At 41.7% G+C, this 27,933-nt stretch overlaps 1 protein-coding gene across 4 annotated transcripts in view; it reads left to right on the forward strand.

Moving 5' to 3' along the window:
• TEC (tec protein tyrosine kinase) overlaps positions 1-27,933 on the forward strand; it is a 66,049-nt gene that overhangs the window by 30,463 nt on the left and 7,653 nt on the right. For 3 of the 4 annotated variants that reach the window (XM_033061125.2, XM_033061123.1, XM_033061126.1), the window contains exons 2-8: positions 6,175-6,356; positions 20,449-20,550; positions 21,548-21,629; positions 23,161-23,289; positions 24,527-24,567; positions 25,013-25,194; positions 26,828-26,893. In XM_033061125.2, the coding sequence (XP_032917016.1) occupies positions 6,219-6,356; positions 20,449-20,550; positions 21,548-21,629; positions 23,161-23,289; positions 24,527-24,567; positions 25,013-25,194; positions 26,828-26,893 (740 nt within the window). In that variant the 5' untranslated portion in view covers positions 6,175-6,218. Of the gene's footprint in view, positions 1-3,108; positions 3,254-6,174; positions 6,357-20,448; positions 20,551-21,547; positions 21,630-23,160; positions 23,290-24,526; positions 24,568-25,012; positions 25,195-26,827; positions 26,894-27,933 lie in introns of all 4 variants that reach the window. The other variant, XM_033061124.2, reaches the window with a different exon arrangement.

Genomic DNA, 27,933 nt, shown 5'->3' on the forward strand with positions numbered 1-27,933 from the left:
TAAGGAGCTCTGTCTGCAAGTGGAAACATACTTTGTGCATTTGGACCAATATTGACTTGGAAGGGTTATCTGAACAGTTGTTCTCATTTGTTTTGAGAAAGGTGTATGGTGACTTCATGGCTGTACAGATTAATACTTGTATAATGTGAAGATGGGAAACGCAAGCTGCTGCGGGTATTTTGGTACTTAAATTTGAGTATGCTTTCCTGCCCTGAGAAAATCTAAGAATCTTTAAGTCTTTCTGATTTCTGTCATAATTCTGAGTCTTCAGCATCTCTGCAAATTAGATCATATTTTTTATCATGTAACTAGGGTTGGCAGGGAACAGGGCAATTCCTTGGCACGAGTCATATTGTGAAAAGTTTATATTGGGTGTCAGCCCTAAACTCCCACAGCTGTTTATAAGGAGATAACAATGTGTCATGCAAACAGCTTCATATTCTGAGGGATGGTCTGGGAACAAAGGAGTATTTGGGGGGAAGCAGGGGCAGGGAAAATGTGCAGAAAATATCTAAAACTGTACTGAAGTAAAGGAGTGATATATGGCTTTGATAAGAGCTAAGTGTGGCTGTTACAAGGCTTCTTAATAGAGCATTGCTATTCTGGAAAAACTTTCAGAATAATAAGAGAGGGTTCAGTTATCCTGAGCCTTATTTATCAAAACAAATGTATCTAGAGCCATTGTCTTGGAAATAACCCCAAACAGAATATGTTTCTGTGACCTAATGCAGATTCAAAGGCTGATCTTGTGACCTGGAAACTGATTCTAATCTGCTGAAATCTTCATAGCAGAGATAATTCAGTGTAGCTACCGAGTACAGACATTTACTGATGTTTTTATTTTTTAACCTTGATTTTGTTAAAAGGATTGTTTTGATTCTTGTGTCATGTTAATATGACCTGGTAGAGAAATGAAATGTATTAGCATTATCAGTATTGAGATTTGAAATAATAATTAACTTTGAATCCTTCTTGTGCTCTTATGCAGCACTCTAGGGATCTCTGAGTTCACAGTTTATAAGATGGAAAATAATTATGTTTTTCTTAAGTACAAGCAGAGAATTTTTACTATTGAGAACAGTAGTATTGTTTTGAGTGGGAGAGCCTGTGATGGGAACCCTTAAAGTTTTGTGTGCATTAAGCTGGTCTGAAAGTTAATATTGACTTTTAATTTTTTAGATAATGTTTGTATTTTCAGTTTGTGGTAGTATTCTTCCTTTAAGATTGCCAATTTATTTTTAGGAGGGCAACAATCAGAATTGGTCAGCTTTAGTAGTTAAATAATATATCCAAGACAATTATTAATGAAAAAAGATCTGCCTTCTCCCCAGAATGCAATATGACACTTTACCAACAAAAGTATATGTGTATGTATTTCAGAAGAAGAGAAATAACAAAAAGAGATTACAGTAAATTCACGAATACAAGCCGCACTGAATATAAGCCGCATCACTGGGTGTTGGCAAACATTTTGGTTTTTGTCCATAGATAAGCCGCACCCGAATATAAGCCGCTTTGTCGTTCACAGCGAGGACCCGCGTGCAATTAGTAACAGAACGGCGGGAGGGCGGGGTTTACTGGCTGAGCTAAGGCTGTGCAGGCTCGGCCCGCTAGGGGCCGCTGACGGGGCCAGGTGGCCCAGCCCGGTGCTGCCGCTCGGGGCCGGCCGCCGCTGCCACTGGGCTCGGTCACCCCGGGTCGGCGCTGCCCCGCGGTGGCAGGCAGGGACGGAGCTTCCCCCGCTCCTACGGCAGCGGCGGCGGGCGGGGACGGAGCTTTCCCGCGCCCGTGGCGCCGGCGGCGGGCAGGGACGGAGTTTCCCCGCTCCTGCCGCGGCGGCGGCGGGCGGGGACAAAGCACCCCGTCGGCTCCCCGAGCCGCAGCAATGGCTGCGCGGGGCTCCCGTCGGCTCCCCGGGCCACAGCAATGGTTTGCGCGGGGCTCCCGTCGGCTCCCCGAGCCGCAGCAATGGCGGCGCGCGCTTCCCCCCCCTCCCCGGGCCGCAACAATGGCGGCGCGCGCTTCCCCCATCCTCCCTGGGCCGCAGCAATGGCGGCGCGGGGCTCCCGTCGGCTCCCCGAGCCGCAGCAATGGCGGCGCGGGCTTCCCCCCCCCCCTCCCCGGGCCGCAGCAATGGCGGCGCGCGCTTCCCCCCCCTCCCCGGGCGGCCCGGGTCCCCCCCCCCCCTCCCCGGGCCGCGTAGGGGCGGCCCGGGTCCCCCCTCTCCTCCCCGGGCCGCGGCAATGGCGGCGCCGGGCCCCCCCCCGTCTCTCCCCTGGGCTGTGGCAGAGGAGGAAAGAGAGCTCTCCCGCCTCTCTCCCCACCCCCCGTGCTGCCTACAGGGAGCCAGGCTCCATCCGCGGTGCAACAGAGTAGCGATTTGTAACAATCGCAAAATGCCGACTTTGCAGCTGCTCGGCTCAGCACTCTGGCAGGCACTTCTGAGGTTGTATTAGCCGCTCCTGATTATTAGCCGCATTTCCGGTTTAGGAGCAAAATCTTAGTCAAATTGGTGCGGCTTGTATTCGTGAAATTACTGTATTAATAATAATTACTGTTTGCAGTCAAACCATCATCTTTTACTTATGCATCCTAGCCTAGTCTTTTTTTGTAGTTCCATTTAAACCACTGAATATTTTTTTTTAAACATATGAAGAGGTATTCCTAGGAAAGAAAAGGCTATTTAAAAGCTGCTAACAACTACTTCCAACTGTTGAGATAGCAGCAGTATGGGATATGAGAGCTCAGCTGGTCAAATCAGGGAGTGAAAAGTAGCATCAAGACTACACTGGAAGGCAAAGGGTGTAATTTCATGTATTGTGACAGCAATTAATTGCTCACAAAATGAGACACACTAAAGTGAGGTTTTTTACATTTGATTTTATATAAAATTAAATTGTGTAAGGCAATGTTGTAAGGTTTGTGGTTTTTCAAGATTCTCTGCCACAATTTATGAAATGTACAGTTTTTTCCATGCTCAAGTTACATTGCCTGCAGAGCAAAATGTGTATGCCATTTCCCCAGTGAATTCTGAAATACTCTAAGTAGTGAATAGGTGCATAAAGTAAGCCCTGTGAAAAATAAATTATTTTTTTTGTTTTACTCTAGGGCTTTGGTCTGGGTTATTCCCCTGCTCCCTCCACACAGTTGAGAGATTGTTCACAGTCACTGGAGCTCAGCAGATGCTGCTGTTCCTTCTTCAAGCCATGGCTTCAGTTCCAGCCTTGCTGCTCTAGCCTGAGTTGCTCTCCAGGTCTGTGCCTGCAACTTCCCCTGTCTTTGGAGCACAGCTTCAGGCAGGGCCCCAGTGGTGGTGGCATGGGCAGAGCTGGCAGAAAGTGAGCAAAGCAAAAGGGAGTGGGGAAAAAGATTTCTGGAACAGCTTCTCCATGGCCTCTCCCACACCCTTCATTCTTGCCTGTGTGCCACTTCGTTTAATGTGTCTGTGCAGGCAGCTGCCTGTGCTGCATGATGAAATGTCTGGCTGGATTCTTCCCTAACCTGCTCCCAGCCTGGCAGGAGGAACGCCTGCACCTGCATAGGGCAGGGTGGCATGACAGGACAGTGGTGAGTTGCTGAGGGAGGAGGTCAGCTGTGTTTAAGCATCATTGCAAGGAACAGAGAGATTGCCTGACTATGTCTCTGGCAGGACCCTGGAGCCAAATTTGCAAACAAAGTAGCTGTGGGTGCATTGGTTTTTATGTACTCCTAAGTTTGTCCTACAGGTATCAGCCATGGTGCAGAACTTAAAGCAGCTTGACATAACTGAGTGACCAAAACTGACTGAATTCAATTGCTTGATTTTGATGGTCAACACGAAGTCTTTCTAAACAGAAGTTGGAAGGCATATGTATAGCAGTTTGTAAAAAATAAGCTTAAGTTCTTTGGTCTCAAACTGATGTCTTCTAAACTACCATTTGTGTCTGAAAATTTTCATTAATAAAATTAGGGTAAATTTTCTAAATTACTTTTACTGATCCATCTTAGGTGCAAAGGCTTGTAGTAAATGGGGTTACATCAGGCTCATGACTGGTCACTGGTGGAGTTCTCCAGGGCTTCATTTTAGGCCCAGCACTCTTCAACATTCTCATAAACAACTTGAATGTAGAATTGAAAGAATACTAAATGAGTTTGCCAAAAATACTAAACTGGGAGGAGATGCTGACTGCCTCAAGGGCAGAAAGAGGCCCTGCAGAGAGCCCTTGACAAATTAGAGAGATGGGCAATTATCAACCATATGAAGTTTAAAAAGGGCACATTCTGGATTCTGCACCCAGCATGGGGCAACCCTGGTTATGTCCATAGACTGGGGAATGGGAGACTGGAAAGCAGCACTGTGGAAAGAGACCTGGGGGTCCTGGTTGATGGCAAGTTGAACAAGAGTCAGCAGTGCCATGGCACCCAGGTGGTCCAGCCTGGGGTGTCCTGGAGTACATCAGGGACAGCATCACCAGCCAGGCAAGGGAGGGGATTGTGCTGCTCTGCTCTGCTCTGCTCTGGGGCAACCTCATCTTGAATATTGTGTGCCATTTTGCATGCCACCATGTAAGAAAGACATTAAGCTATGGGAGGGCATCCAAAGGAGGGCAACAAGGATGGTGAAGGGTCTAGAGGGGAATCCATATGAGGAATATCTGGGATCACTTGGTCTGTTCAGTCTGGAGGAGACTGAGGCGAAATTTCACTGCAGGTACAACTTCCTTGAGAGGGGAGGAGAAGGGGCAGACACTGATCTCTTCTCTCTCATGACCAGTGACAGGACCCAAGGGGATGGCCCGAAGTTGTGTCAGGAGAGGTTTGGGTTGGATATTAGAAGGAGAGTCTTCACTTAGAGGGTGGTTGGGCACTGGAACAGACTCTCCAAGGAAGTGGTCACAGCACCACAGCACCACTGACAGTTCAAGGAGCATTTGGACAATGCACTCAGACAAATGGTGTAATGCTTGGGGCTGTCCTGTTCTGGGCCAGGAGTTTGACTTCCATGATCCTTGTAGGTCTCTTCAATGGATATTCTATGATTCTATGATCTTCAGTTTTGTATATAAAACTCTTTTGCAAATTACAGTAATTTCACTAATACAAGCCGCACCGTTTTGACCAAAATTTTGCTCCCACACTGGAAATGTGGCTTATACTCAGGAGCGGCCAATATGTGAATAATTTTCTGACATTTTCAACCCCGGGAGTGCAAACCGAGTCAGTGCAAACTGCAAAGTCGAGCACCTGCCAGTAAAACCCGGCATTTATGCAGTTGTTACAAATTGGTTACTCTGTTGTGCGGCGGGTGGAGCTGCTCCGTGCAGGCAGCACAGGGGGTGGGGAAGGCGGGGCAGCTCTCTCCTGCTGGCCCCGTGGCTCGGGGGGAGGCAGGGGGCTCCATGCTGCTGGCCCCGCGGCTCAGGGGGCTCCCATCCCCGCGTGCCACCGCTGCCGCGGGTGCCGGCGGGCTCTGTGTGCCCCCTGCCGCCACGGGGCAGTGCCGGGCCAGGGTGACTGAGCCCAGCAGCAGCGGCAGCTGGCCCTGAGCATCCCTGCCGAGCGGCAGCGCCGAGCTGGGCCACCCAGCCCTGTCGGCAGCCCTGAGCCCGCACGGCCCAGCTGAGACAGTACCGTGACACTGCCGCAATTCTGTTACTATTTGGCAACTTTGTTGCACGTGGGTCCTCCCTGCGAACAACAGAGCGGCTTATACTCAGGTGCGGCTTATTTATGGACAAAGAACGAAATGTTTGCCAACACTCGGCAATGCGGCTTATACTCAGTGCGGCTTGTATTCGTGAAATTACTACATTTATACCTTAGCAATTAAAACTTCTATACTGGTTAGAAACTTCTATACAGGTTTGTGGTGAAGATCAGTTGTAGCCTGCTGTCTGCCTGGAGCACATTTCAGACTTCTCATCCATATTCTCTGTGACAGAAGCTGCAGTGTACCTTATTTAATCTCAGTCACGTACAGCTTCTGGTTTCCTGGGTATGTGCCAGTGCAGCCCTCAGCTGAGCAAAGCCTGAACTTCTTAGTCTAATAATTAACTTCTGTAAACTTCCAGGTGAGCTCCAGCTTTCTGTACATTCAGGCAGTTTCAGTTATAAGTAGAAACTCTTTTGCTACAGACATCTCCAGTTCTGTGATCCTCCAAACATCTGGTAATGTTTTATTCCTCATCTTCACAGGAACTGATGTTCAATGGCTAGAAGAGAGCTGACAAGTGGCTGAAATGAATACGACTACTATCCTACAAGAGATTTTGATTAAAAGATCACAACAGAAGAAGAGGACTTCTCCCTTAAACTACAAAGAGAGGCTTTTTGTACTTACAAAGTCTATGCTAACGTACTACGAAGGTCGAGCAGAGGTAGGAGACACAGATTTATACTACAGATTGCCTTTGTTCCTTTTTGCTTTTTTACAATTCTGGCTTTTTTTCCTACTGTATATCATACTATCAAGAGCTGATTGGGAAATGGTCATTACTGGCCATGAAAGTGAGCTGGCATTTCTCTTATTTATAATGCAAGTTGGCAGAGGTGTAGATAACTTACCTGGTAGTCAATATGAATTAGTTCTCAATCAGACAGGTAGTGCATAGCCAGGATGGCAGAAATGATATAAAACAGTGTTGAAAAGTGGTCATCAAAGCTGATTTCTTTCTCTCTCCAGAGAGGTGAAAGATCACTGCCATGATGAATTGGGGAAAAGGTAGCAAAAGTTACAATTGCAGTTTCTTGTGGCTGTACTGTGAAGGCCATTACATTCACATCTGGCAATTAACTGTATTTGAAAACGAGAAAGAGCATTTGATAGAAGCAAGGCATTGCAGACCAAGTTCAGTAGAGATGAGATCCATTAGAGTGGATCATACAACCTGGTGATTGAAATGAAGCTGGAAGCAGTTTGTCTTTGACCATACAAGCAACTTATCCTGGTTTACCACTTTTTGTGTAAATTCAGTCACTCAGGAAGTCATTAGTGTAAACTATGCAAATCCTTAGATCAGCATTTTTTCAAATGAGCTCCAGACTCAGTTTCATCAAGGTCACCTGCCCCCAGAGTGCCTTGTCATATCCTCAGTGCTGGGGGTGAGATTTTCCATTTGTGTGAGGCTACTTTCCATGCTTGTCACAATGCTGAAGAGGATTAAAATGACTGCAAGTAGCTCATGAAACATGTTGTATGCCTTGGGAAGCCATTTAACAAATAAATCTTAATGGAGGGAACCCTGGAACCTCTTGTGTTGACTGTCTTACCTCTGATAAAAGAAGAGGGTACAGGAGAGCTAAGGCTTGCTAAGCATGTTTCTCTGCCAGACCTTATGGTTACACCAGAACTGAGCTCACTTACCATGCTACAAGATGCTCACAGCAGTTTGTTCTCTGAAAGTAGCTTGGACACAGTCAGGGATTAAGAACAAGATCACAGACTGAGGTTGGAGGGGGACTCTGGAGGCCATCTGATCCAAGCCCCCTGCTCAAGCAGGGCCACACAGAGCTGGTTGCTAGCTGAGAACCAGCTGGCTGTTGAATATCTCTGTCCAGCTGGCTGTTGAGTATCTCCTCTGGTGGAGTCTTCACAGCCTTACTTGGCAACCTTTATTAGGGCACAGTCACTCTCACAGTAAAAAAGACCAACATCATTTCCTGATGTTCAGATGGAGCCTCTTGTCTTTCAGTTTGTGTCCACTGCCTCTGACCCTGTCACTGGACACTGCTGCCAATAGCCTGGTTCTGTCCTCTTTGCACACTCCTTTCAGGCATTTTATGTCCCGTTTTTATGATGGCAGAGTGTATCAGTCACTCCTAATTTGGTGCCTCTGGCCTCCTCCCAGAGAGCTAAGAGGTGGGGGCTAAAAAGCCTTCTAAAATATGTCTTGCATGCTTATCCCATGTCAGCTTACATTCAGATCAAATAGAAATGTGACAAACAGGTTTTGCAGGTCTAGTTGTCACCCTTTAAAATGTTACCACTTCCAGCTTCTCCTCTTCCAGTCTTCCCCTTCCAGCTTTCCCTTTGCTCTGTAGGTTAATGTCCTCTGGCTAAGATGCTTTTCCAGGAGACTGACTTGTGGATTTCTCTGAGAGGGATTTTAATCTCTCCATTTTATTTGCAGTGAGATTGAACAGGGTAACCCATAATGCCCTCAGTGGAGGATGCAGTAATGCAAAATATTTCTGCCTAAGGTACAGCCAGTTGGGCTGAAAATATACGAGGCCTGTGCTATGCCATCAGTTTGCTGCTGAAAAAGGCAGGTCCATTTAATCCCTGTCCTGGCCTTCCTAGACTCCCCCATTCGCCTGAATTCATTCTGGCCCTTCTTGGAATCCATACTGCTCTGAAATAAAATGCTGATCATGGAATTGTAGAATGGCCTGGGTCAGGAGGGACCTTAATGTTCATCTAGTTTAAACCCCTCTGACCCTGGGCAGGGACACTTTTCATCAGACCAGATTTCTCAGAGCTCCATCCAACCTGGCCTAGAGCACTTCTAAGGATGGAGCATCCACTACCTCTTTGGGCAACCTGTTCCAGTGCCTCACCAGCCTCAAAGTAAAAAATTACTTCCTAAAATCTAATCTAAACCTACTCTTAGTTGGAAGACATTCCTTCTTGTCCTGTCACTGCATGCCCTTGGAAACAGCTTCTTTCCTGTAGGCTCCCGTCAGGTGCTGGAAGGCTGCAGTTAGGTCAGCAGAAAGATATTTGTTCTGGTTTTATTTTTGCTGGATTGGTGTTCTGCTGGGTTAGCATGCTGCATTAGCTGGGTGCAAGATCTAACAAGTGCCAGAGGCTGTGCCAGGTGCTGGAGGAGAACTGGATGCTCCCACTGTTGACATCAGCAGCCTGTTAGACTGGCTCAGCTGTAATGAGTTACTTTCCAGACGCAAACCATTTTAATTTTCACCATTCCTCTCATGTTAGATTCTTATAAACATTAATCAGCATTTTATTTTATTAACAGTGTTGTCTGAAAATAGTGAGCTCTGATCTCAAAGGGGCATACTGAATATTTTTGTCTCTTAAAAAAAACCCCACAACTGTAAGACTAAAATCTCTGTAGCAGTTATTCTTTTATGTCTCTAGACAACTTAAGTGGCAAAGATGTTTGTGGGTTTAATTATTTGTTTGGTCATTGTTTTGGGTTTTTAAAGCCAATTATGGTGGCTATAAATATGTATTTACAGTAAAACAGCTGCATATTCTGACTGAGGTAATTTATATGAAGAGAAAAAAAGTTATTAACCGTCAAGACAATTCTGTCCCCTCTGAATAACTGGGAGCTTATTACTGAAATAAATGTGACTACTGTGTATGCTGGTTGAATTTAAAGACATGACAGATGAAAGGGGAGATACAGACTGATTTAATTTTGGGCTTGGCAGTGTTCAAAGTCCAGATTGGTAAGATAAGCATGGAAATCCTGAGCCAAGAGGATCTCACACCCTCATTTTCATCCCCTAACTGCAGTGGTAGCAGTCTGCCAAGGGTGTTGAGTTCTGCTCCTCTAGGCAAGTGTGCAATTCCCAGTTTGATTGTTGGCCAATTTGAAGTATTTTCTTGTTTTCTTCCATTTTAACTTTTATGGAAGTTCAGTAGAGGGAGTTCAAGAAAAACCCAGAGTTTGTGGGCATGTGAGCAATCATACCACTTCTTTTTAAAAACAAGACTAAATTTCGTTAACCAGATTAGCCAATATGCAAAGTGTGGGCAAGGTGGGACTATTAATAAAGTGACATAATTAGACATTTTGTATGTCTGGTGACAGAAATGGAACATTTATGACAACAAAAAGCTGTCAACCATAGCAAATAGTGTTCATGTGAATGGTGCTGAGAGATTCAATTGTTCTGTGCAGCCAGAAGTGGAGCATCACTTGCTCTTTGACCAGAAACTGCGCATTATAGACATCACTCTTCTCTGTTTTTTCATGTCCTATCTACTGAAAAAGTCCCATATACATTACTTGGAGCAATAAATTATTATCTCCTAAACATGAATACTAGCAGGCTAAAATCTTGTTTTAACTTGCTCATAACTTGAAATCTTTCTGTACGTGCTTTCAAGCAGATCAGGCCCCCTGTCATAGCACAATGACAGCGCATGCCTGCAGTGAAGCTGGAACTGCACTGCTGCCATGAGAAGAAAATACAGTTTTTTCATGTTAGTAATCTTTTTATTTTCTTAATAAAGATACTGCTCTGCTGTAAGTCATGGAGCAACTGCATGAACTCTTGGTGCAGCATAGCTACAGTGTCAGAGAAGAGACTGCATTTCAAGACTAGTTTCAAAATGTAGAAGCCCAAGGAAGGAGAATCCTGGTTTAGGTCACCTGTGCAAAGCTCTACAATTATAATTAGTATCATGGGAAACTTACTTTGCATGTGAAGCCAATAGGACCTTGGTCTTACTGCTTAACTTCTTGGAATTATGTTGTTGGATAAAAAATGTGGAAGAAGTATCAGCTTTAGGTTTGTTAAAAAGATGGATATTAAGAAGCTTGAAAATAAAAATAAATCAGGAACTGAATTGTCTTAAGCATCATGGAGATAGAATTTTAATATCAGAAAAGAGGAATATTCTGTTTAAGCTGGGATGTGTTGGTTTTGTCTTTTTTTTTCTTGGTCATAAATTCTGAGAATTAGTAAGTGTAGCTGTTGGGGAAAGGACATCAATGCACTATTGTGCAATATTGGACTAATAATGATTATAAGCAAATAAAAAGGCTGAGCTAATATTGTTTCTTGAAGCCCTTAATGGTGTATCAGCTGTCATTGCTGGAAAGAGTATTTTATGTATTTTTTCCTAATGTTGCAGAAGTGGCTATTGAAATCTGAATGTGGTGTGGTCCATTTACAATGAAGGTGTAACTGCATTGGTCTCCAAGCACAGAGTACTGGTCATGAATGTATAAAAGTAGGGAAGAAGTAAAATATCTTCCTATCGTGACCATGGAAATGTACTACAAAGTACATCTTGTTTCTTCCAAGAAATCAGAACATTCTACTCAGTATCAAACTGACAAACAAATTTAAGCAATTTTTAAATTACCCAACTTGTTTGAAAATCAAATATTTCATGCAGTGTTTTAAAAAAAAAAAATCTCGTTTGGAATGATTTTCTGTATTTTTGACCAGCAAAAATTTAGCTGAAGTTTTAGTATTACTTTTTTCCAAATTGCTAGTTTCATCTTGAATGGAGTGTAGGTTTGATTTCCAAGGAGGTATTTGTGGAAATAACACATACACATGGCTTGAGGTACATTTAGCCATTTTTTGTCAAAAGTGAACTCATATCTTGAATATTCAACTTAAAATTCCATGGAGTTTATTTTCAAAGGATTGATGCATTCACACTTTCATCTGTGTCTGTTTGGAAAATCAAACTTCAAGTGTTTATCTAGGAGTCCACCTTATCACTGAAATTTTAAACACTTCAGCAGGACAGTGGAAAGGAGGACTCATTTTACCAGTATGCCCGATGGCTGGTGTCCCACAGTTCAAGTACCTCACACACTCCTTTGCAGGGTGGCTACAAAGAACAGCATCATTATTCCTCTTGAGTGAGTCACACAAAAATAGCATCCGAGCTACTGCGTCCATCAGGGCTGTCCACCACGTACTTGTGATTTATTGTCTTTTTCCTGATGCCTTGGGTTTTAGCTTTTATGTTTTGCAGACTCTCTGCTGCTTAGTGAGTAACTCTGAAACTTCATATTAGATGTCAGTAAGGTCTCTTCACAGGATAGTTAGACAAAACAATCCCTTCCCAGCTAGAGAATGAAGGACAACCAGTACTCAAAAAGCATAAACAATGGCGAGGGAAGGGGACAAGCCAGGAGAGCTGAGACTTCATAGCCTGGGGCTGTGGTTGGACAATTGACCCCAATATGTAGATGAACCAGAACTTATAAAAGTGTAAAAACTCTGACTAGGATCCATCTTGGATATGATTTGGATGTAGCCCTGGCTGAACTCTTGCACTGCCCAAGGTGTATCCTTTCAACAAATACCTATTTTATTCCTTTTGCTCTGTCTAGTCTCTGTTCCAGCCAGCCTTTCCAGGCTTCACTCCTTGTGTGGCAATGAGTGTGACTGCTGTGAATCTTTTCTTTGATGTCTCTGAACTGTGCAGTTAGGTGGCCCCAGCTGGAGTAGGCTTGCTGCTGCATTACAGAACAGCCATGACAGAAATAACACGTACTTCACACAGGTTTAGCTAGCTAATACCGGCAGGGCATCTTGCTTGAACTTGAAAGTGCGACCAGACTACAGGTTTTTGCTCTAGATGGGATTTTAGGCAAGGGAAATTCTTCATGATGAAGGAAACAGAGTTAAGTGTAGGTGTTAAAGTACTTCTCATCAGTGAAATAGTTGAAAAGAGCTGGTCTGTGCCTGTGCAAGTGAGATGTTCTGCTAGTTTGTTGGGTTGTAAACTTTCACATTGTTATTTCTCATGAGTGTGGCACTTCCAAAAGGCAGCACAGGTTATAATTTTATAAATCCTTGTCAATGTGTACACTCGTAGTGTCCTCATATCTATTGAACCTGTGCAATGTTCCCTTTCGCCATGACATTTCTCTCTCTCTTTGTCGCTCAGCTTGCTCAACAGTGATACTCTTTCATTTGAAAGTGTGCCTATGTGTGTGGTTTGGTTACTGTCCTCCCACACAGGGTACAGCATGCTTGAATTAACCTTTCCATCCCACAGCAGCTTGCACTGATCATGAATATGGAGCTGACTATGAGCTTATAGACATTACGTTTCTTAACGCTTTAGCATCATTATTGTTTGCTGTATGCATGGCAGTTCACATCACTAAATAGTTTACATTGGATTTTGCATTTTCGGAAGGCATAGGCTAAATCCTTGTTCCTGTGGTTACCCTGCATGTGTTTGGGTGAGCAGGAATCTGCAGTGTTGGAAAGAAGGACAAGAAGTGGGAGAGTTTGGCTTGCAATGCCCATTAGCTCTGGAAATGCTGCACAGAGGATATTGGAGTAGGCACATCACTTACTTGTTTATTAGTGTGCAGAAACCATTTGCTTCTATGAGAAGGCAAATGATAATTCCCTGAGGGAAAATGTTTAAGAGTCTTCTTTAGAAGGATGCTTCCGTGAAGGCAAGTAGAAGGCAGCTTCTGAGCAGCTGAACTTGGGAAGTGCAGAATGCTCGTCTTCAGTGACAGTGGTGGTATTTGCCATTAAGATCAGACTTGTGGGAAAACTTTCTTCTGTAAACAGAACTGTTACAACTGATGAAAACCAACCGGGATATAAATGAAAAAAGCAGAATAAAAACCTGAACATTTTGGCAGGGGTTGCTCATTTTGAAAGTCTCTTCCTAAGGAAGAAAGGTCCATCTATAAGGGTTGTGTTTGTTTCTTGTAATTTGAATATAGGGGAGACAGAAGCTACTGAAATTACAGTGGTGATATTTTAAGGAAGGAAAAATAAAAGCTCTGGGGCCCACTCTGAACCTGTAGGTTTCAGGGTAAAATTGTGTGGGTTAATTGCGACACTAGTATTGTGCAAATACTTCATTTGGAGCATAACAACTATTGTAGAGTTCCAAAAAGCTACACTTCTTACTTTTGTTTTTGAACAGAAAAATAATTCATTTTACTGTTGCTTATTCCTATAGTGCTTATCCTTTATTATTTTTAAAATAATTACCCTGATTTATGGCATTTCCTTAGTCATTGCATGGGTGATTTAATTATTTTATGTAAATGAAAGCACAATTCAGTATTGCAGTGCATCTGATCACCTCACTGATTACTCTTGTTTTTTAATGTAAGATGAATAACTTCTGAAATGAGTAAGTTTACAGAGTGTTTTCTCGTTCCTAGTCACAGGTCATAATGACAGAGCTTTCTTAAAATACTTGTGAAAACTGAGTTGGAGACATAAAGTAAAGCTATTCATGTGAATGGGAGGAGCTTAACAGGTGCATGGCAGTGCTCACTTGTAAAGTGCAATTCATAAAGAAACCTAAGTTGTAAAAAAAATGTTGATTATGCTGTAGTAACGATTCCCTGTTTTTTATAATGTCTACTGAAAGAAAAGTCAGCTATAAAATGAGAATCTGCAGTAATTATCTTTCTACAAGAATCTTGATTTTATGAGATGGAACATATGAGATGTAGATTAAGTGGAGAAGCATAGGTTTTAGTTGTTGAGATATAGAAGAGGCATGGATGAGAATATTTACCTTATAACTAGACAGGAATGGATGTGTCTTAAAGGTCTTAAAAAGGAAGGACTGGAAAATAGATGAGAGAAAGCTAGAGAAGGCCTAGATTTTTTTAAAGTGTGCAGAATAGAAGCTGAGAAACTAATCCATGAAAGTAATTCAGGGAAAAATGCAAGAAAAACCAGACTTTTTGAAGGATAGCAGAGACTGCAGGTATGCTGTGTTTTCATCCCAGCAAGGGTTTTTTGACACTGCAGAATGAGACATTTTCATATGTCAGCATAGAAATTGCCTATATAAATTTATTGTAAATATGATTGAAGAGCAGATAGGAAGCTGGTACTGTGTTGAATAGGCATCAGTGACTTCTTTTCAGATTGAGAGTCTGTCTTGAATGGAATGTCCTATTCTGCATTTTAGTATTTTCACTACTGATACTATTGTTGGAATAGAAGCTTGTTGAGTTCTCAGGTGAAATAAAACTTGCAGGAACTGCAAGTATTTTGAAAAACAAGTCTAGAAGACCATGTGGTATATTTGGATTAGGTGTGTGGTGGGTTTATTGTTTACTTTTTTTTTCTTTTTTTCCCCTTTTTTTAAAATTTCGTAGAATGCTATTCAAGGTGGACAAGTCAAAAAAGGCAGGAATGCTGAAACGTTCGGATACAGAACAGCAATGAGTAGCCAAGTGTCAGGCTGTCCCCAGCAGGACCTGGGTTACAGGATAGAGAATCATAAACTGGATGTGCATCAATGACACCTTGTTGTTGTGCAAAAGGCAAATGTCACATTAGGATGAAAAAACATGACTCTAAATCCTTATAATTGAATAATAGGGCATCGGCCGCAGTGCTGTATCTGGTTAGGGGCCATAAGTTTCGAGGCAAATGTGGATCCGCTTGTGAGGTTCAGGGCAGGAGCAGCAGGGAGGATGAGCTTCCCAAAAGCCAGTGATAAAGGACTGGTAAGTGGGAAAACAATTGCTTAAAGCAGAGAGATGTACTGGAATCTCAAAGGACAAAAAAACCCTCTCAGCTCTGTAGTTGTGGAGTCCATCACGGAAACCTTGAGTAAGTAGCTAAAGCAGCTGGTGCCTTGGTGAGTGACCTCTTGGGTCTTGTTCTGGGCTCTGGTTGCTTGCCTGTGATGCCTGTGGGCTTGGGCTCTCCTCTCTGCATGGCTCATGGAGGCTGAGTTAGGGCTGAATGCAAGGTGCCACTCACCCAGCAGCCACAGGGTGGTCCTGAGCAGGGAGCAAACAGCAGAAATCCTACAGGTGGGGGCAGACTAAGAGCTCTGTGGGTGTGCACTGCACTAAATACCAAAAAGAGAGGACTTGTCTGAAAGAACCTGAAGAGGGATGATAGTTATTCTGACAGCTGAAGGGTTGTAGGTTATTTAAGGCCTGACATGGATGGAGACCTGGCTGTTTTATTATGTGTCCTTTACTTTTATGCAGCTGCAGCAATGTATCATAGCTGCAGTGTGCATGTTTGACTGGCTGATTCCCCATTGCAGGAGAAGAGTAAGTTACAGATAATGCACTGTAGTCGTGGCTAGGAAGTTGTATCAGTGCTATGGCAGAGAATTTATTTTTGTGATTTTCAGTCTCTTCAGTGCCAGTCATTGACATCTGCTGAACAGCCAGGCCATGGTAGCAGATTCTCAGTTTCTTAATTTGCAAGACGGTTTAAAACTTTCTTATTCTCACTTACATTTGCATTTTTTTCCTCTTCAAATTCTTCCAAGCAGTCAGATGTTGAATCAGGTCAGACTAGATCAGAACAGTAATCACCTTTTGCTTTTCATATCAATTCTATCAATTTTCAAAAGGTAAATAAAAATGCTTCATACTTGCTTTTCTTAATAATTTTTAAAAATAATTGAAAGGAGAAGGACATTGTTCAATGTATTTGACACACTGGAAAATATAGGAATGGAAAATGTGGCCACCTAACACTAGCCACATGAATTATATTTGCATAATCCGTAATTGCTTGCCTCAAGGGAGAACTGCAAAAGTATCCAGTCAGTGCTTCTTATCAATAAATGGCAATACTATTAAAAGAAACAAAACCCAAAAACCAGAAAGCCCAACCTCCCGCCCTGCAAAGAACCCAAAAATTAAAACACCCATACATATGGCTCTGGAGCATATTCTATCAGAGCAGCTATCTGTGGCAGTCTAGGTTTAGCCAGGCTTTTTGTGGTTTTGCAAAGTTGAAGAGAAGCTCCATAAAAGGAGATAAAAGTAGTGCTGTGACGTGCTGCACTTGTGAGAACACAAGTGTCACAACTCTGAGTGTCACATGCTGATGACCTCAGGATTTCCTCCATGGGGGTAAGCATGGAAGAAAGAAATCATATGAACAACAAAGAAAGAGAAAGAGAGAGCACGGGGGAGACAAAATCTAGATATTTCTTGCCAGCTGGGCTGACTTATGCATGTTTTCATTGAGGCTTTTTTTCCCACCCAAATCCAATGTCCTTTGTATTGTTCAACACCCCCACATCCACACATACTTCTGTGAGAGTAAGCAGTGCAGTGTGTTCATCAGCAAAGAGGAAATACATTGAGGAAATATTTTCATCTGATAGCGAGGATATGGGCTTCTGAAGCTGCAAAGCTTCTGTTTTTAGCAGAGGAGTAATTCCAAATGTACAGAGGATCAGCTGTTTGATTGTACACTTATCTAAAACTTAGGTGTTTCTTGTCTTACTGTATTCTAAGAGTTTTTTTTTAAAGGAATTGTTTAATCCTCTATTTGTTCTGTATCTGACAACATAGGTCTAGTGTTATGACTTCTTCATATGACTGTTTAATATGTGAAAATAAAGAGGAATAGCTTATTCTTTTTGGATTGTATGGAAACAAGACTTTGGCATACCTATTGTGAGCAAGGAGCAGGACTTCCAAAACTGTAAATCAATATTGTGAAACATAGGTAAATACAAAATATGTATGGCATTTTGAAAAGCTTTGTATAATCGTTTCTGTATAGTCACTTCCCTTTTGTTATTTTCAGCAAGAGGATACATTAAAAAAGAAAACCCACACCAAAACCTCAACCTTTGGTGTGACTTTGAAGCACATATTTTACCAATTTTTTTTTTCATTATTGGGATTTAGTATTTTTATACCTTTATTACTGTTCTAACCATATTTGTTTCTATAGGCCTCCCTCTAGAGGCATAGATCTGTCTTTAGGAAAGGAGGGGACCAGATTTGATAGGTTCCATTTCACTGACCTGTGGTTTTTCCAAATCCTCTATGAATACTTGTATCCCATTCAGAGAGCATGCTGGTAATGTTCTGGTAAAATACTGCTACTTCTACAATAAATCTAAAGTTTTTCTACTCTGTTAGCCATCTTCCACCTCAAAAAAATAAAAAAAGAATCTTGAAAAATGTACCTCTGCTTCCTACGCTTTGCATGATTGTACAAATTTTGTCTCTTTGTAGCAGAGGTCACTTGTTGGAAAGAGTGGTTATGGTTGAATTTCTCAGGGCTGCCTCATGCCCACACCTGTACTTCCCAACTGCTTCAGGACTTGAGCTCTGCCTTGAGTCTGCATTTCATGCCTGCTATACAGCTGGGTGTAGAGACCATAGAGCCAATTTACCTGTAGAATAAATGCAACACAGTTATGGTATGCAAGATGCTCTATTATAAAGGGAAATCATTTAAGTAGGGAGGACAGAGGAATTGCAGTGGTCTCTTTAGTATTTTTGTTTAGTCCTTTTTTGTTCTTTTATTTTCTATGCACCTTAATTTATTAATGAGCAATGACCATCTAAAACAGAGCTGTACACTTGGCATTAATAACTGTTGCTTCTGATGTGATGTGGAAATGTCTTGAGCAGTAGGTTTATTTTTCATTTCACATATGCAAGGTGGTTTTTTTTTAATCTATAAAATATGCAAAAACAGAAGAATCTTCCCTGACATTAGGTTTAATAAGGTGGATTGACTTGTGAGGTGAGTCAGCTATGTGTTAGCATCTTGTGATGAAGCAAACTGAGCCACTCTAGATCATGAAAGCATACAAAGGTATGACCTAGGAAATACAATTACTAGAATGATATGCTGTACATCAGGGGATTTCCTATATGTTTTCCCCCCAAATGTTAGTTTGTTATCTAGTTGGATTCCTGTCTTTTGTCCTCCTGTCAGTGTCCTCTGACTGAGCACTCACTGAATGCCAGAATTGGCATGAAAATCTCTGAGCCCAGGAGGAGGGTGGTTCAGATAAAATAATAGTGTGTTCCCCCAAGGGATTTCTGTCATTCTGGATACAAAAGTATTGTCTGTCTGTCCTGCAACCTCAGTCAACCAGCAAGTGGGATCCAAGCAGTGCGGGTACCCCTCTGGACACAGAAAGCTGGATGGGTAAGTTACAGGAGTGGTGTTTCTTCTTCTTTGCTGTTGTGCGAGAAAGACATCTGGAGAGGTGTCTACAGCACAGTTATGTGGAGTATTGAATTCTGGGGCTCATGAAAAGGCTGATCTCATTTGGATCCTCCTGTTCTGCCTTGGCTACTCTGGCAGCCCTGACACAGTGGCAAGGAGAGGGAGAGGCAGTACTGCCTGCTCTGCCAACTGGTGAGGATTCCAGTAACAACTTTTGGCTTTTGCATGACTGTATGCTTTACTTTAGGGAGTCAATGTTCAAGTAAGGGGATACCACAGAATATCCTAAGTTTGGAAGTGACCAACATAAAATAAACAGTAAACGTAAAAGGATTTTTTGGTAGAAAAACCCCAGGGTTGCATAGTTGGTACAAAATTATTTTTCAATGTTACTTGATAAATCTTTGTAGTACAGGTCATGGTAATGTTTATGATTTTACTTTTTTTTCAAGTACCTAATTCCCCCATACACTCACCTTAAAAATGCACCTCTCTTGTGTCTGTTGGTTTTTCTCGTAACAAATTACAGTTGCAGTTTTATCTGAACTTATCCCTTGTCATTCTTCCTGATGCTGACCATGATGTATATGAATTTTTCATGAACGTTTTCGCTGCAGTAATCTATGTAAGACTCACAGTGTTAAATGCATTATAAGTACTGATGAAACTTCATGTGTAATTAACTATAGTGTTTCTAGGGTGATGGAATCATAGCTGCTATATTTGAAGTTGTTCTTTGTTTCTGTTTACAAGACTGTGTTTTCAGTTGCTTGTGGTTGTACCAGACTTTTGCTATTTGGGCTAAAATTTCCATCCCCAAGTGAAGAGCTGAATAAGGATTGGCATATCTCAAATAATGCAGTAATTGCTAATTATTTCCACACTGTGTGAACAGTGTCAATCTTTCATAGGATGTACTCTGTCTGGACTGGATGTTCTGGATGTGCTTGCAAATCAGTTTTTTTGATGTGTATTAATTCAGTACCAGCCATGAGCTGCTACTGCTTTTGTTCCAGTAGAAGCTTCCTTTCCTATTAGAGATTTGGTTCTCGCAAAAGTGAGAGGTGGCTCTATACAGTCTTTCTGTGGATTTCAGTGTAGACTAAAGCCCAGTACACCTGGCTGTCATTGTCAGCTGTTCTTCCAAGGGGCTGCCTCTCTAGAGTATTGAACTACACTGTCAAACCCTGCACTGTGCAGCACCTGCTGAGCACTTTACCTTCTTTTAAATGCTCATCATTATCAGTGTAGGTGACTAAATCTTTTTGGATTTAGTCTGTGCTTTTGACTTTGCTTCTCTGGGCTTTGGCTAGCCTTGTTCGAAGAAGTTCCTTCAATACAGACTCCACTTTAGTCCAGGGTTACATCTGCATATTCTGCTTTCTGTCTCATCAGGGGCTTGTGTTGGCTGTGTAGAATCCAAATTTTTCTGGAGCTTTAGAGGAACACAGAAGAAGCCTCCAAATGGTGGAATTACTTCAGCAACAGAACAAGGGAGCAGATGAGATGATATCAGTTTTAATCATTTAAACTCAACAAGGGGAAGCAGTTCTTTTTTCTCAAGTTATTTTTTGTAAAGAAGAGGATACGATTGCACCTGATTGGAAACTTTCTATGTAAATAATTGGTACTTTTCACTAAGCAAATTTACTGTACTCAGTGTATTTTCACAAGTGAAAATCTTTATACCCTCAATTTTCAAACAGCTTCTCCAGTTAAAGTCACATGAAATGAAATCATTATTATAAGTGGGAAAGAAATCAAGATGTCCCTGCTGAAAAAATGAAGAGAGAATTAGATATATTGGTTATTTTGTTACAAATGTGGTTTTTTTCTTTTCTCTTATAGAAAAAGTACAGAAAAGGATCTGTGGACATTTCAAGGATTAAATGTGTAGAAGTTGTAAAAAGTGATGGTATTATTCCATGTCAAAATAAATATCCTTTTCAGGTATGTTTTTAAAATACAAAATACATAAATTGCAGATCTCTTTTCAACAACACCAAGTCATTTGGACATAACTGCCCTTAAAATTACTATCAATTCCAAATAACGTGCCCATTCACTGTCTCTTTTGAGCTGATGGGAGTTAGTTCAGGATCAGTGGTTAAAACACATCCCCTGCAAGCTCTCCAGTCCCTTGCCTTGGGAGTTGGGCTACAGACACTTGGTCTTTTTCTTTTCCTCGTCCTCTCAGCTTGAATTTTGACTGGAAACTGCCCTGCCCTGGTCTTCTGCCACAGCAAGTTAGCTGACAGCCCAATTTTCCTGTCTTCATTCTTTCACATTAAATTAAATCTGAATACCATGAAATTATATAGGAGTAAGAAAATACAAATAAAACTTGCTACTCCCCCCCCCCATCCTTTTTCATTGTGAATTGAATGGAAATGAACACGGAAAACAAAGCGCTTAGAGGGGAAAAAGGAAAATGTGGGAGTTGGATGCTGTGTCTCCTTACTGTAGAGGGAATGGTTGGAGTGAGGATGAATTCCACTGCTAGAGAGGGGCAGCAGTGACTCTGATCCATTTTTCCCAGAGCAATACTTGCTTTCTACCAATACAAGCAGTGGAGAAATAAAAAAGTCACTCCAAAGCAATACTGAATCAGCTGGGAGAATGTCTGATTACAAAGTAACTTTCATTCATTAAATTGAACTGTTTTTAGAAAAAACACAGTGAAGAATGAGCAAAGTGTGAAGCAAGCATTTTAAGGAATGCTGACAAGATAATATACCATTATAAAATTCTTCCTAATTCTCCTGAAAACCTCATATCTGAATAATAAACCTTAATAACCTTTCCCAGTTTCTGCATTTTGTGCCTGAACACACATTTTGCCAAATGTAACAGTCATTTGTCTTGTTCCATTTCCTGTTTCTTTAAGAAGAAATGAATTAACATTGTGAGGTGAATGTATTTTGATTATTTCTTGTCTCTCCTCCAGGTTGTATATGATGCTAATACACTTTATATTTTCGCACCGAGTGCACAAAGCCGGGATCAGTGGGTGAGGAACCTGAAAGAAGGTAATGGAAATTGCTTATACTTAAACTCTGACATAGGCAGATACCTTGGCTTGAGCTGTCTGCATGGATTGGAGTTAACTTGGTGCTGTGTTTTGGATTTGTGGCCAAAACAGTGTTAAAAACATACCAGTGTTGTAGTTGCACTGCATGGAGGATTTTCCTTTTATCTCCTCTGCCCCCACAGTGAGTAGACTGGGGGTGGACAAGAGGCTGGGAGGTGGCACAGCCAGGACAGCAGGTCTGGACTGACCAAAGGGATATTCCAGGCCATATAAAGTTGTGCTCAGCAATAAAAGCTGGCGTAGAGGAAGATAAGGATTAGGGTTTTTTCCTTCCCTATTGGCCACTACACAGGGACTGGCTGGGCATTGGTCTGCTTGTGGGAGATGGTGAGTGATTTACTTTACATTACTTCTGGGTTCTTCTTTGCTCTGTTTTGGTTATTAAACTGTCTTTATCTCAAGCTAAAAGTTTTTATCTCTTGTTCTTTCTATTCCTTCCCCCATCCCACTGGGTTGTGGGAGTGGGTGAGTGACTGCATAGGTGCTTAGCTACTGGCTAGCATCAACCCACAACAAATTACAAAAATAAAATGGTTGAGTTTCTGCTGTTTATGTCCACTAATTTCAATTTTTATTGGGCCAGCTCATCGCTTGCATGCACAGGTACTTGCATGTACAGGGTGTGGTAACAGGTGCTGAGAACCTCAAATATTCAGACAGATCTATTTTGATTTTGTGAAGTGCAACTGTAATCAGAATTTGACTCTGCTTTTGCACAATGAGTTAATACGTTTATCCAGGCTAGTTGATAGCATCACTGAAAAGTTTTGTTTGGATGTAGCTAGACAACATTGTGGGCCTTAAGCTGATGTAAAATGATTAAAGATATCTCAGCAGAGATGTGATCAGATAGTTGCTTTCATAGTGAGTAAAGGGGTTTTTTTATTAGCCTCTTAATGCCCTCTCTCACTATCAGATGCTCACATTAATTACAGATGGTCAGTAAAGTAATAAAAAATGATTTCTGGGCTGGGGATTCAGAGTGACCTCTGAAACTCAGCAAGCCCATAGCATGGGAGGAGCCTTCCAGGCCAAAATGATGAACTGTGCCAAAGAACAGAGATAAATATCAGCTATCTTTCCCTCCAGAACACTGTGTGTAGATGAACTTGAGTCACTTGCAAGAGTAATAAAAGAGGAGGCAGAGCTCCCACAGACTACACAGCTGCCTGACTGATCCCAGTGGTGCAGGGATTCATTGGTGCCGATTTCATTGATGCACCAAACCCCTGCTAGGATGGTTGGTGTAGGGGGGGAGTATGGCACTCCCTTCTGTAATAAAATATCCTAAATATATCCTCTGTGATTGTTGTATCACCTCCATGCAAACTGGAAAGAAGAAAAGCTGTGCTAAAGGGCAAACCAAGATTAAGCCTCATATCGAAGATGCTGTAATATGCATTAAAAATTACCCTCTTGCAGACTTTTTTTTTTGTATCTTTCAATATATGCTCTTTTTCTTCTTGTAGAAATAAAGAACAACAGCAATATAATGGTAAAATATCATCCTAAATTCTGGACAGAGGGAATTTATCAATGCTGCAGACAGACAGAAAAATTAGCACCTGGCTGTGAAAAATATAGTCTTTTTGAAAACAGTAAGTACGTATGTTTTCTTATGAAGTTCTTCTGGCATATTTTTCTGCTTTTTAATATGATTCAGTCATCACATCTGAATGCTCTGGGTATTAGGCAAAATTATAGAGCAATCATTGATACTATGCCTAAAGTAATTCAAAATTAATTACCAAGTATTAGGTTAAAAAATAGAAAAGCCAGCAAAAAGAATTGTTTAGAATTTGAAAGGAATTATTGAAGTTCTTGAATTTAAGTTGTTTTTTTTTCTCCAATTTGAAACTTATTTAACCAAGTGTTTACCTCAGAGGATAAGACCTTATGATGAAAAAGATTCAGCTACAAATCTTGCCAGCTCTTCAGTTGTTTATTAAAACCTCTGCATATCTATGTGAAAGAATAATAACTGAATTGCATTCAGTGTTACTACACCAAGGTAAAAATGATACAAGGAGGTTTAATGTATTTACAGACACTGGACTGAATTTCCTCAGAGGTTTGTAAACATTCCTATGCTGAACCTGGATAAACCAGTATAGTCCAACAAAGGATCTAGTAATTGTTCTGTCCTCGATTTAAAGAAAATTCTGTAGTAGGGAAAGAAATGGAACCATTGCTTATGTCCCAGTTAAATCTGTGGCACCCAATGATTTCTTATGTCTGCACAGCCAATCAGGGGAACTTGAGGATTTAGTTGCATTAGAGGACTTACAGAATACACAGTGGCTCATGGCTGATCTGATTCAGCAAAATGAAAAGCATGATCTATAGCTCAACTTTTTAAATGTGTAAAAAAAAAACGGTGCAGGAGAAAAATAATTTTGTATCTGAGAGTTATAATTAGAAAATACATACAACTGTTATGCATGATTTAGCAAAGCAAGGGTCAAGGGCTTATTTTTTTTAAAAGGGCAGATATTAATACAACAGACTTTTAGATCATGGTGACAAGAACACTGCTTCATTTTCTTATGCCTTTTTTATCTCTATCCCTTTTTTATTTCTCATAAATTTCTGCATCTGTGGGTTGGTTCAGAGCTCTCTGTAGTATGCTCTAGTGTGGCATAGATGTTGCGAAATCTGTGGTACCTATGGGCACCTATAGCTTAATTGGAGTTGTCCTTGCTTTCTGAATTTCTAAGCCATACTGAAGGGTTATTAAGATATTCAAGCCTTATCTGGAATTTAAACCTTTTATTTAGTTTTAAAATTTATGACTAAATGGATAGGTATAAATGCTCTCCTGTGCTTTGTTTTTAGATGTAATGAGATTGTCCTCTTCAATGCCAGAAAAAAGTGTGGTAGGTAGAATCTTTTAAATATTGACTAGATAATTACTGCTTTTTGAAAAAGTGCTTATATTTCTCAAACTACTTGCTGTATCCTGGAGCAGAGATCTATTTCTGTATGCATCAATGGGCAGCATGCTCTATCTCAGGGTGAAAAAATTCCCTTTGAAATTTAGCTGCATCTATTAGGTGTATCTGTACTGCTGGTGGAGATGTGGGCAAAAAACAAATGTCAGCCAGCTTTGCTCTTTACTGGCAGCTGCAGGGCTGCAGCACAAACCAGCCCCATGGATGGCATCTGTGTGGTTTGCTGCCACAGAGCCCAGCTGGCCCCCAGCCCACCACAGGACCAGCCCAGCTGTGCCTCCAGGATGCACTGGTGTGATGGTAAGGGTGAGTGGGGTGGAAAGGTGGAGCAGCACAGGATAATAATTTAATAATGTTATATTGTTTTCAGAGAAGGCCTCCACCACCTGTTCCTCCAGTTGAAGAAAATGGGAATGAAGAGGAGGAGATAGTGGTGGCAATGTATGACTTCGAACCTACAGAACACCATGATTTAAGATTAGAGAAAGGTGAAGAATATACAGTGATTGAGAAGAACGACATTCACTGGTGGAAGGCGAGAGACAAATACGGGTAAAAATGAGTTCCTTATTTTTATTATAAAGTTCATAAGTCTATTTTCACATTGTAGAAGTTCATATTGACTGTCAACAAATAACTGCATTAGACCCTACATTAGGCCCAGGCTCTGAAATCTCATCCATATATTCTCATGCAGAAGTCAGTTGGTAAAAGTGCAGTACTCGATTTTGGGACCTAAGTACAAAGACAGTGGCAGAACTGGAAACCTTTCCAATTATGCTTACTTTCCAGTTTTACAGTTCCCCAATTAAAGCACAGCCATCCTTGAAAATCTCACTAGACTGGTAAAGTATTCCCACTTCCCTGGGGAACATCTCATTAGGAGCAATATGGTTATCATTTAGTTCAGCAGGCTCTGACTTCCAGACTTCAATAATAATTTTATTTAATAGCTGGATCATTAGGGACAATCTGTGAATAAGTTGAGAGAGAATTGCAGTGAGATGCTGTAATGACTGCAACTTCACATTCCCTGTATTAGAATTTTCCCTGCGGTTTCAAAGATGAAAGTTTTAATATTTCAATATTTATCAGGTTCCTGTTGCCAAATGTTATGGGTAATTGTGAGTTATCAGTCTGTGCCAGGCTCCAAACATATTTCCCATGGCTGACTGGGACTCCTGAGTTCAGAAGAGTGACAAAGCAGCAGAGGGTTATCTACTCTCCTTTGACATTTCTTCTGGTTTTCTTGGACACTTCTGCTGCCCATGACACTTCTCTAGGGGCACTGAAAGTTAATGTGGAAGTGCTGATGGGGAAAATAAGTTTCTTAATAATCAGTAGTAGAGTGGGTGGGTCAGTAATTAATAAATTACAGTAAATTCACGAATACAAGCCGCACTGAGTATAAGCCGCATCTCTGGGTGTTGGCAAATATTTCGTTCTTTGTCCATAAATAAGCCGCACCTGAATATAAGCCGCTCTGTCGTTCGCAGCGAGGACCCGTGTGCAACAAAGTTGCCAAATACTAACAGAACCGCGGCAGGGCGGGGAGTTTACTGGCTCAACTAAGGCTGTGCAGGCTCGGCCCGCTAGGGGCTGCTGACGGGGCCAGGTGGCCCAGCTCGGTGGTGCCGCTCGGGGCTGGCCGCTGCCTCTGGGTTCGCTCGCCCCGGCCCCGCTCACGCCGCGGCGCCGGCCGGGCACGGAGCACCCCCTGCTCCCGCCACGGTGGGGGCAGAGCTCCCCCCCTCCTCCCCGAGCCGCGGCAATGGCGGCGCGGGGTCCCCCTGTCTCTCCCTCAGGCTGCGGCAGGGGAGGGAAGAAGAGAGCTCTCCCGCCTCTCTCCCCGCCCCCTGTGCTGCCTGCAGGGAGCCAGGGCAACAGAGTAACACTTTGTAACAATCGCGAAATGCCGGCTTTTACTGGCAGGTGCTTGGCTCGGCGCCCTGGCTGGTACGTCTGGGGTTGTAAATGTCAGAAAATTATTCACATATTAGTCACCCCTGAGTATTAGCCGCACTTCCGGGTTTCCACCAAAATTTTTGTCAAATTGCTGTGGCTTGTATTCGTGAAATTACTGTACATCAAGAGACCTCTGATAATTAGCAGAATGAAACAACCATCCTCTAAGCATGCAATTTTACATATTTTCATTCAGATGATATATTCTATTTTTTTTTAGAAAACAAGGATATATTCCAAGTAACTATGTAACAGGAAAGAAGTCCAACAACCTTGACCAATATGAGTAAGTGAATGCTTGAATTAAAATTTGGAATATCATAAAATTAAACCTATGATTCAAGAATAACAATGTGTTTTTAACATTTTGAAAGCAACTACTCACATACAGTAGCACCTAGTAGCTAAACTTAAACAACTGAAATAGGCATATATTTTTTCAGATTCTCCTCATTCATTATGTTGGGGTTTATAATGTAGGGTCAAATCAGTGAGACAGCTATCAGGCATGTAGTATTCAGGCTATCATGGTTAAAGAAAAAAACCCTCTCTTAACCCTCTGGTAGACAAAGGGAAACTTTGAAGGAAATTTACTATTGTAAGTATGCTGTATGTTGTTTTAATAGTAAAGTGACATGCAAATCCAAAGTTTGTAGGAGGAAACAGTGGAAATCACTCTAAATAAATATAAAAGACTGGATATTTTGGAAGCTGTAGTTTTGCAGAATATATGTAATTTGATGCATTTCAGGTTTCAATGTATGCATGTAACTTTTTTTTAATGCTTTTTCCAGTTGATGTTTAGATAGGGAGTACTTATTTAAGAACATCAGGGTAAAATTTAACACGATACTCTCCAAACCAGTTCTGGATACTCAAACATCATTTTAGGATAAACTGTTGTGCCTGAGAATTTGGGACATACTTCATGACTTTTAGATAAAATGGAGCTGTAGGAAAATAATAAATAAAACCAACTTTCAAATCTACATTAGTAGCTCAAAACTTTACTCTCAGCTACATATGGCTCCTACTTGCCATGTTTTGATAGAAGGCAGAATTTCATCTGGGATTTTGCCCTTAGCTTGACTAGAGGGAATTCTTTGTTACTTTCTCATCTTAGAAACTCTTGCTAAGAGCTCTGCTCAGCTCTGGGCTGGGCTGCAAGGCTGGCAGAAAGAGAAGGAAGGAACTGGACTACCTTATCTGGTCCAGCCACTTTGTGCTTTTACCACCTTGGGGCCAGAATTCTGAGTCTGTGCACAGTCCAGGGAGCATTACTCCAGGTCATGTACCAACTGCAAGAAACCACTATCTCCAGAGCAG

This window comes from Catharus ustulatus, chromosome 5, assembly GCF_009819885.2.
Source record: "Catharus ustulatus isolate bCatUst1 chromosome 5, bCatUst1.pri.v2, whole genome shotgun sequence".
Classification (NCBI taxonomy): Eukaryota; Metazoa; Chordata; class Aves; order Passeriformes; family Turdidae; genus Catharus; species Catharus ustulatus.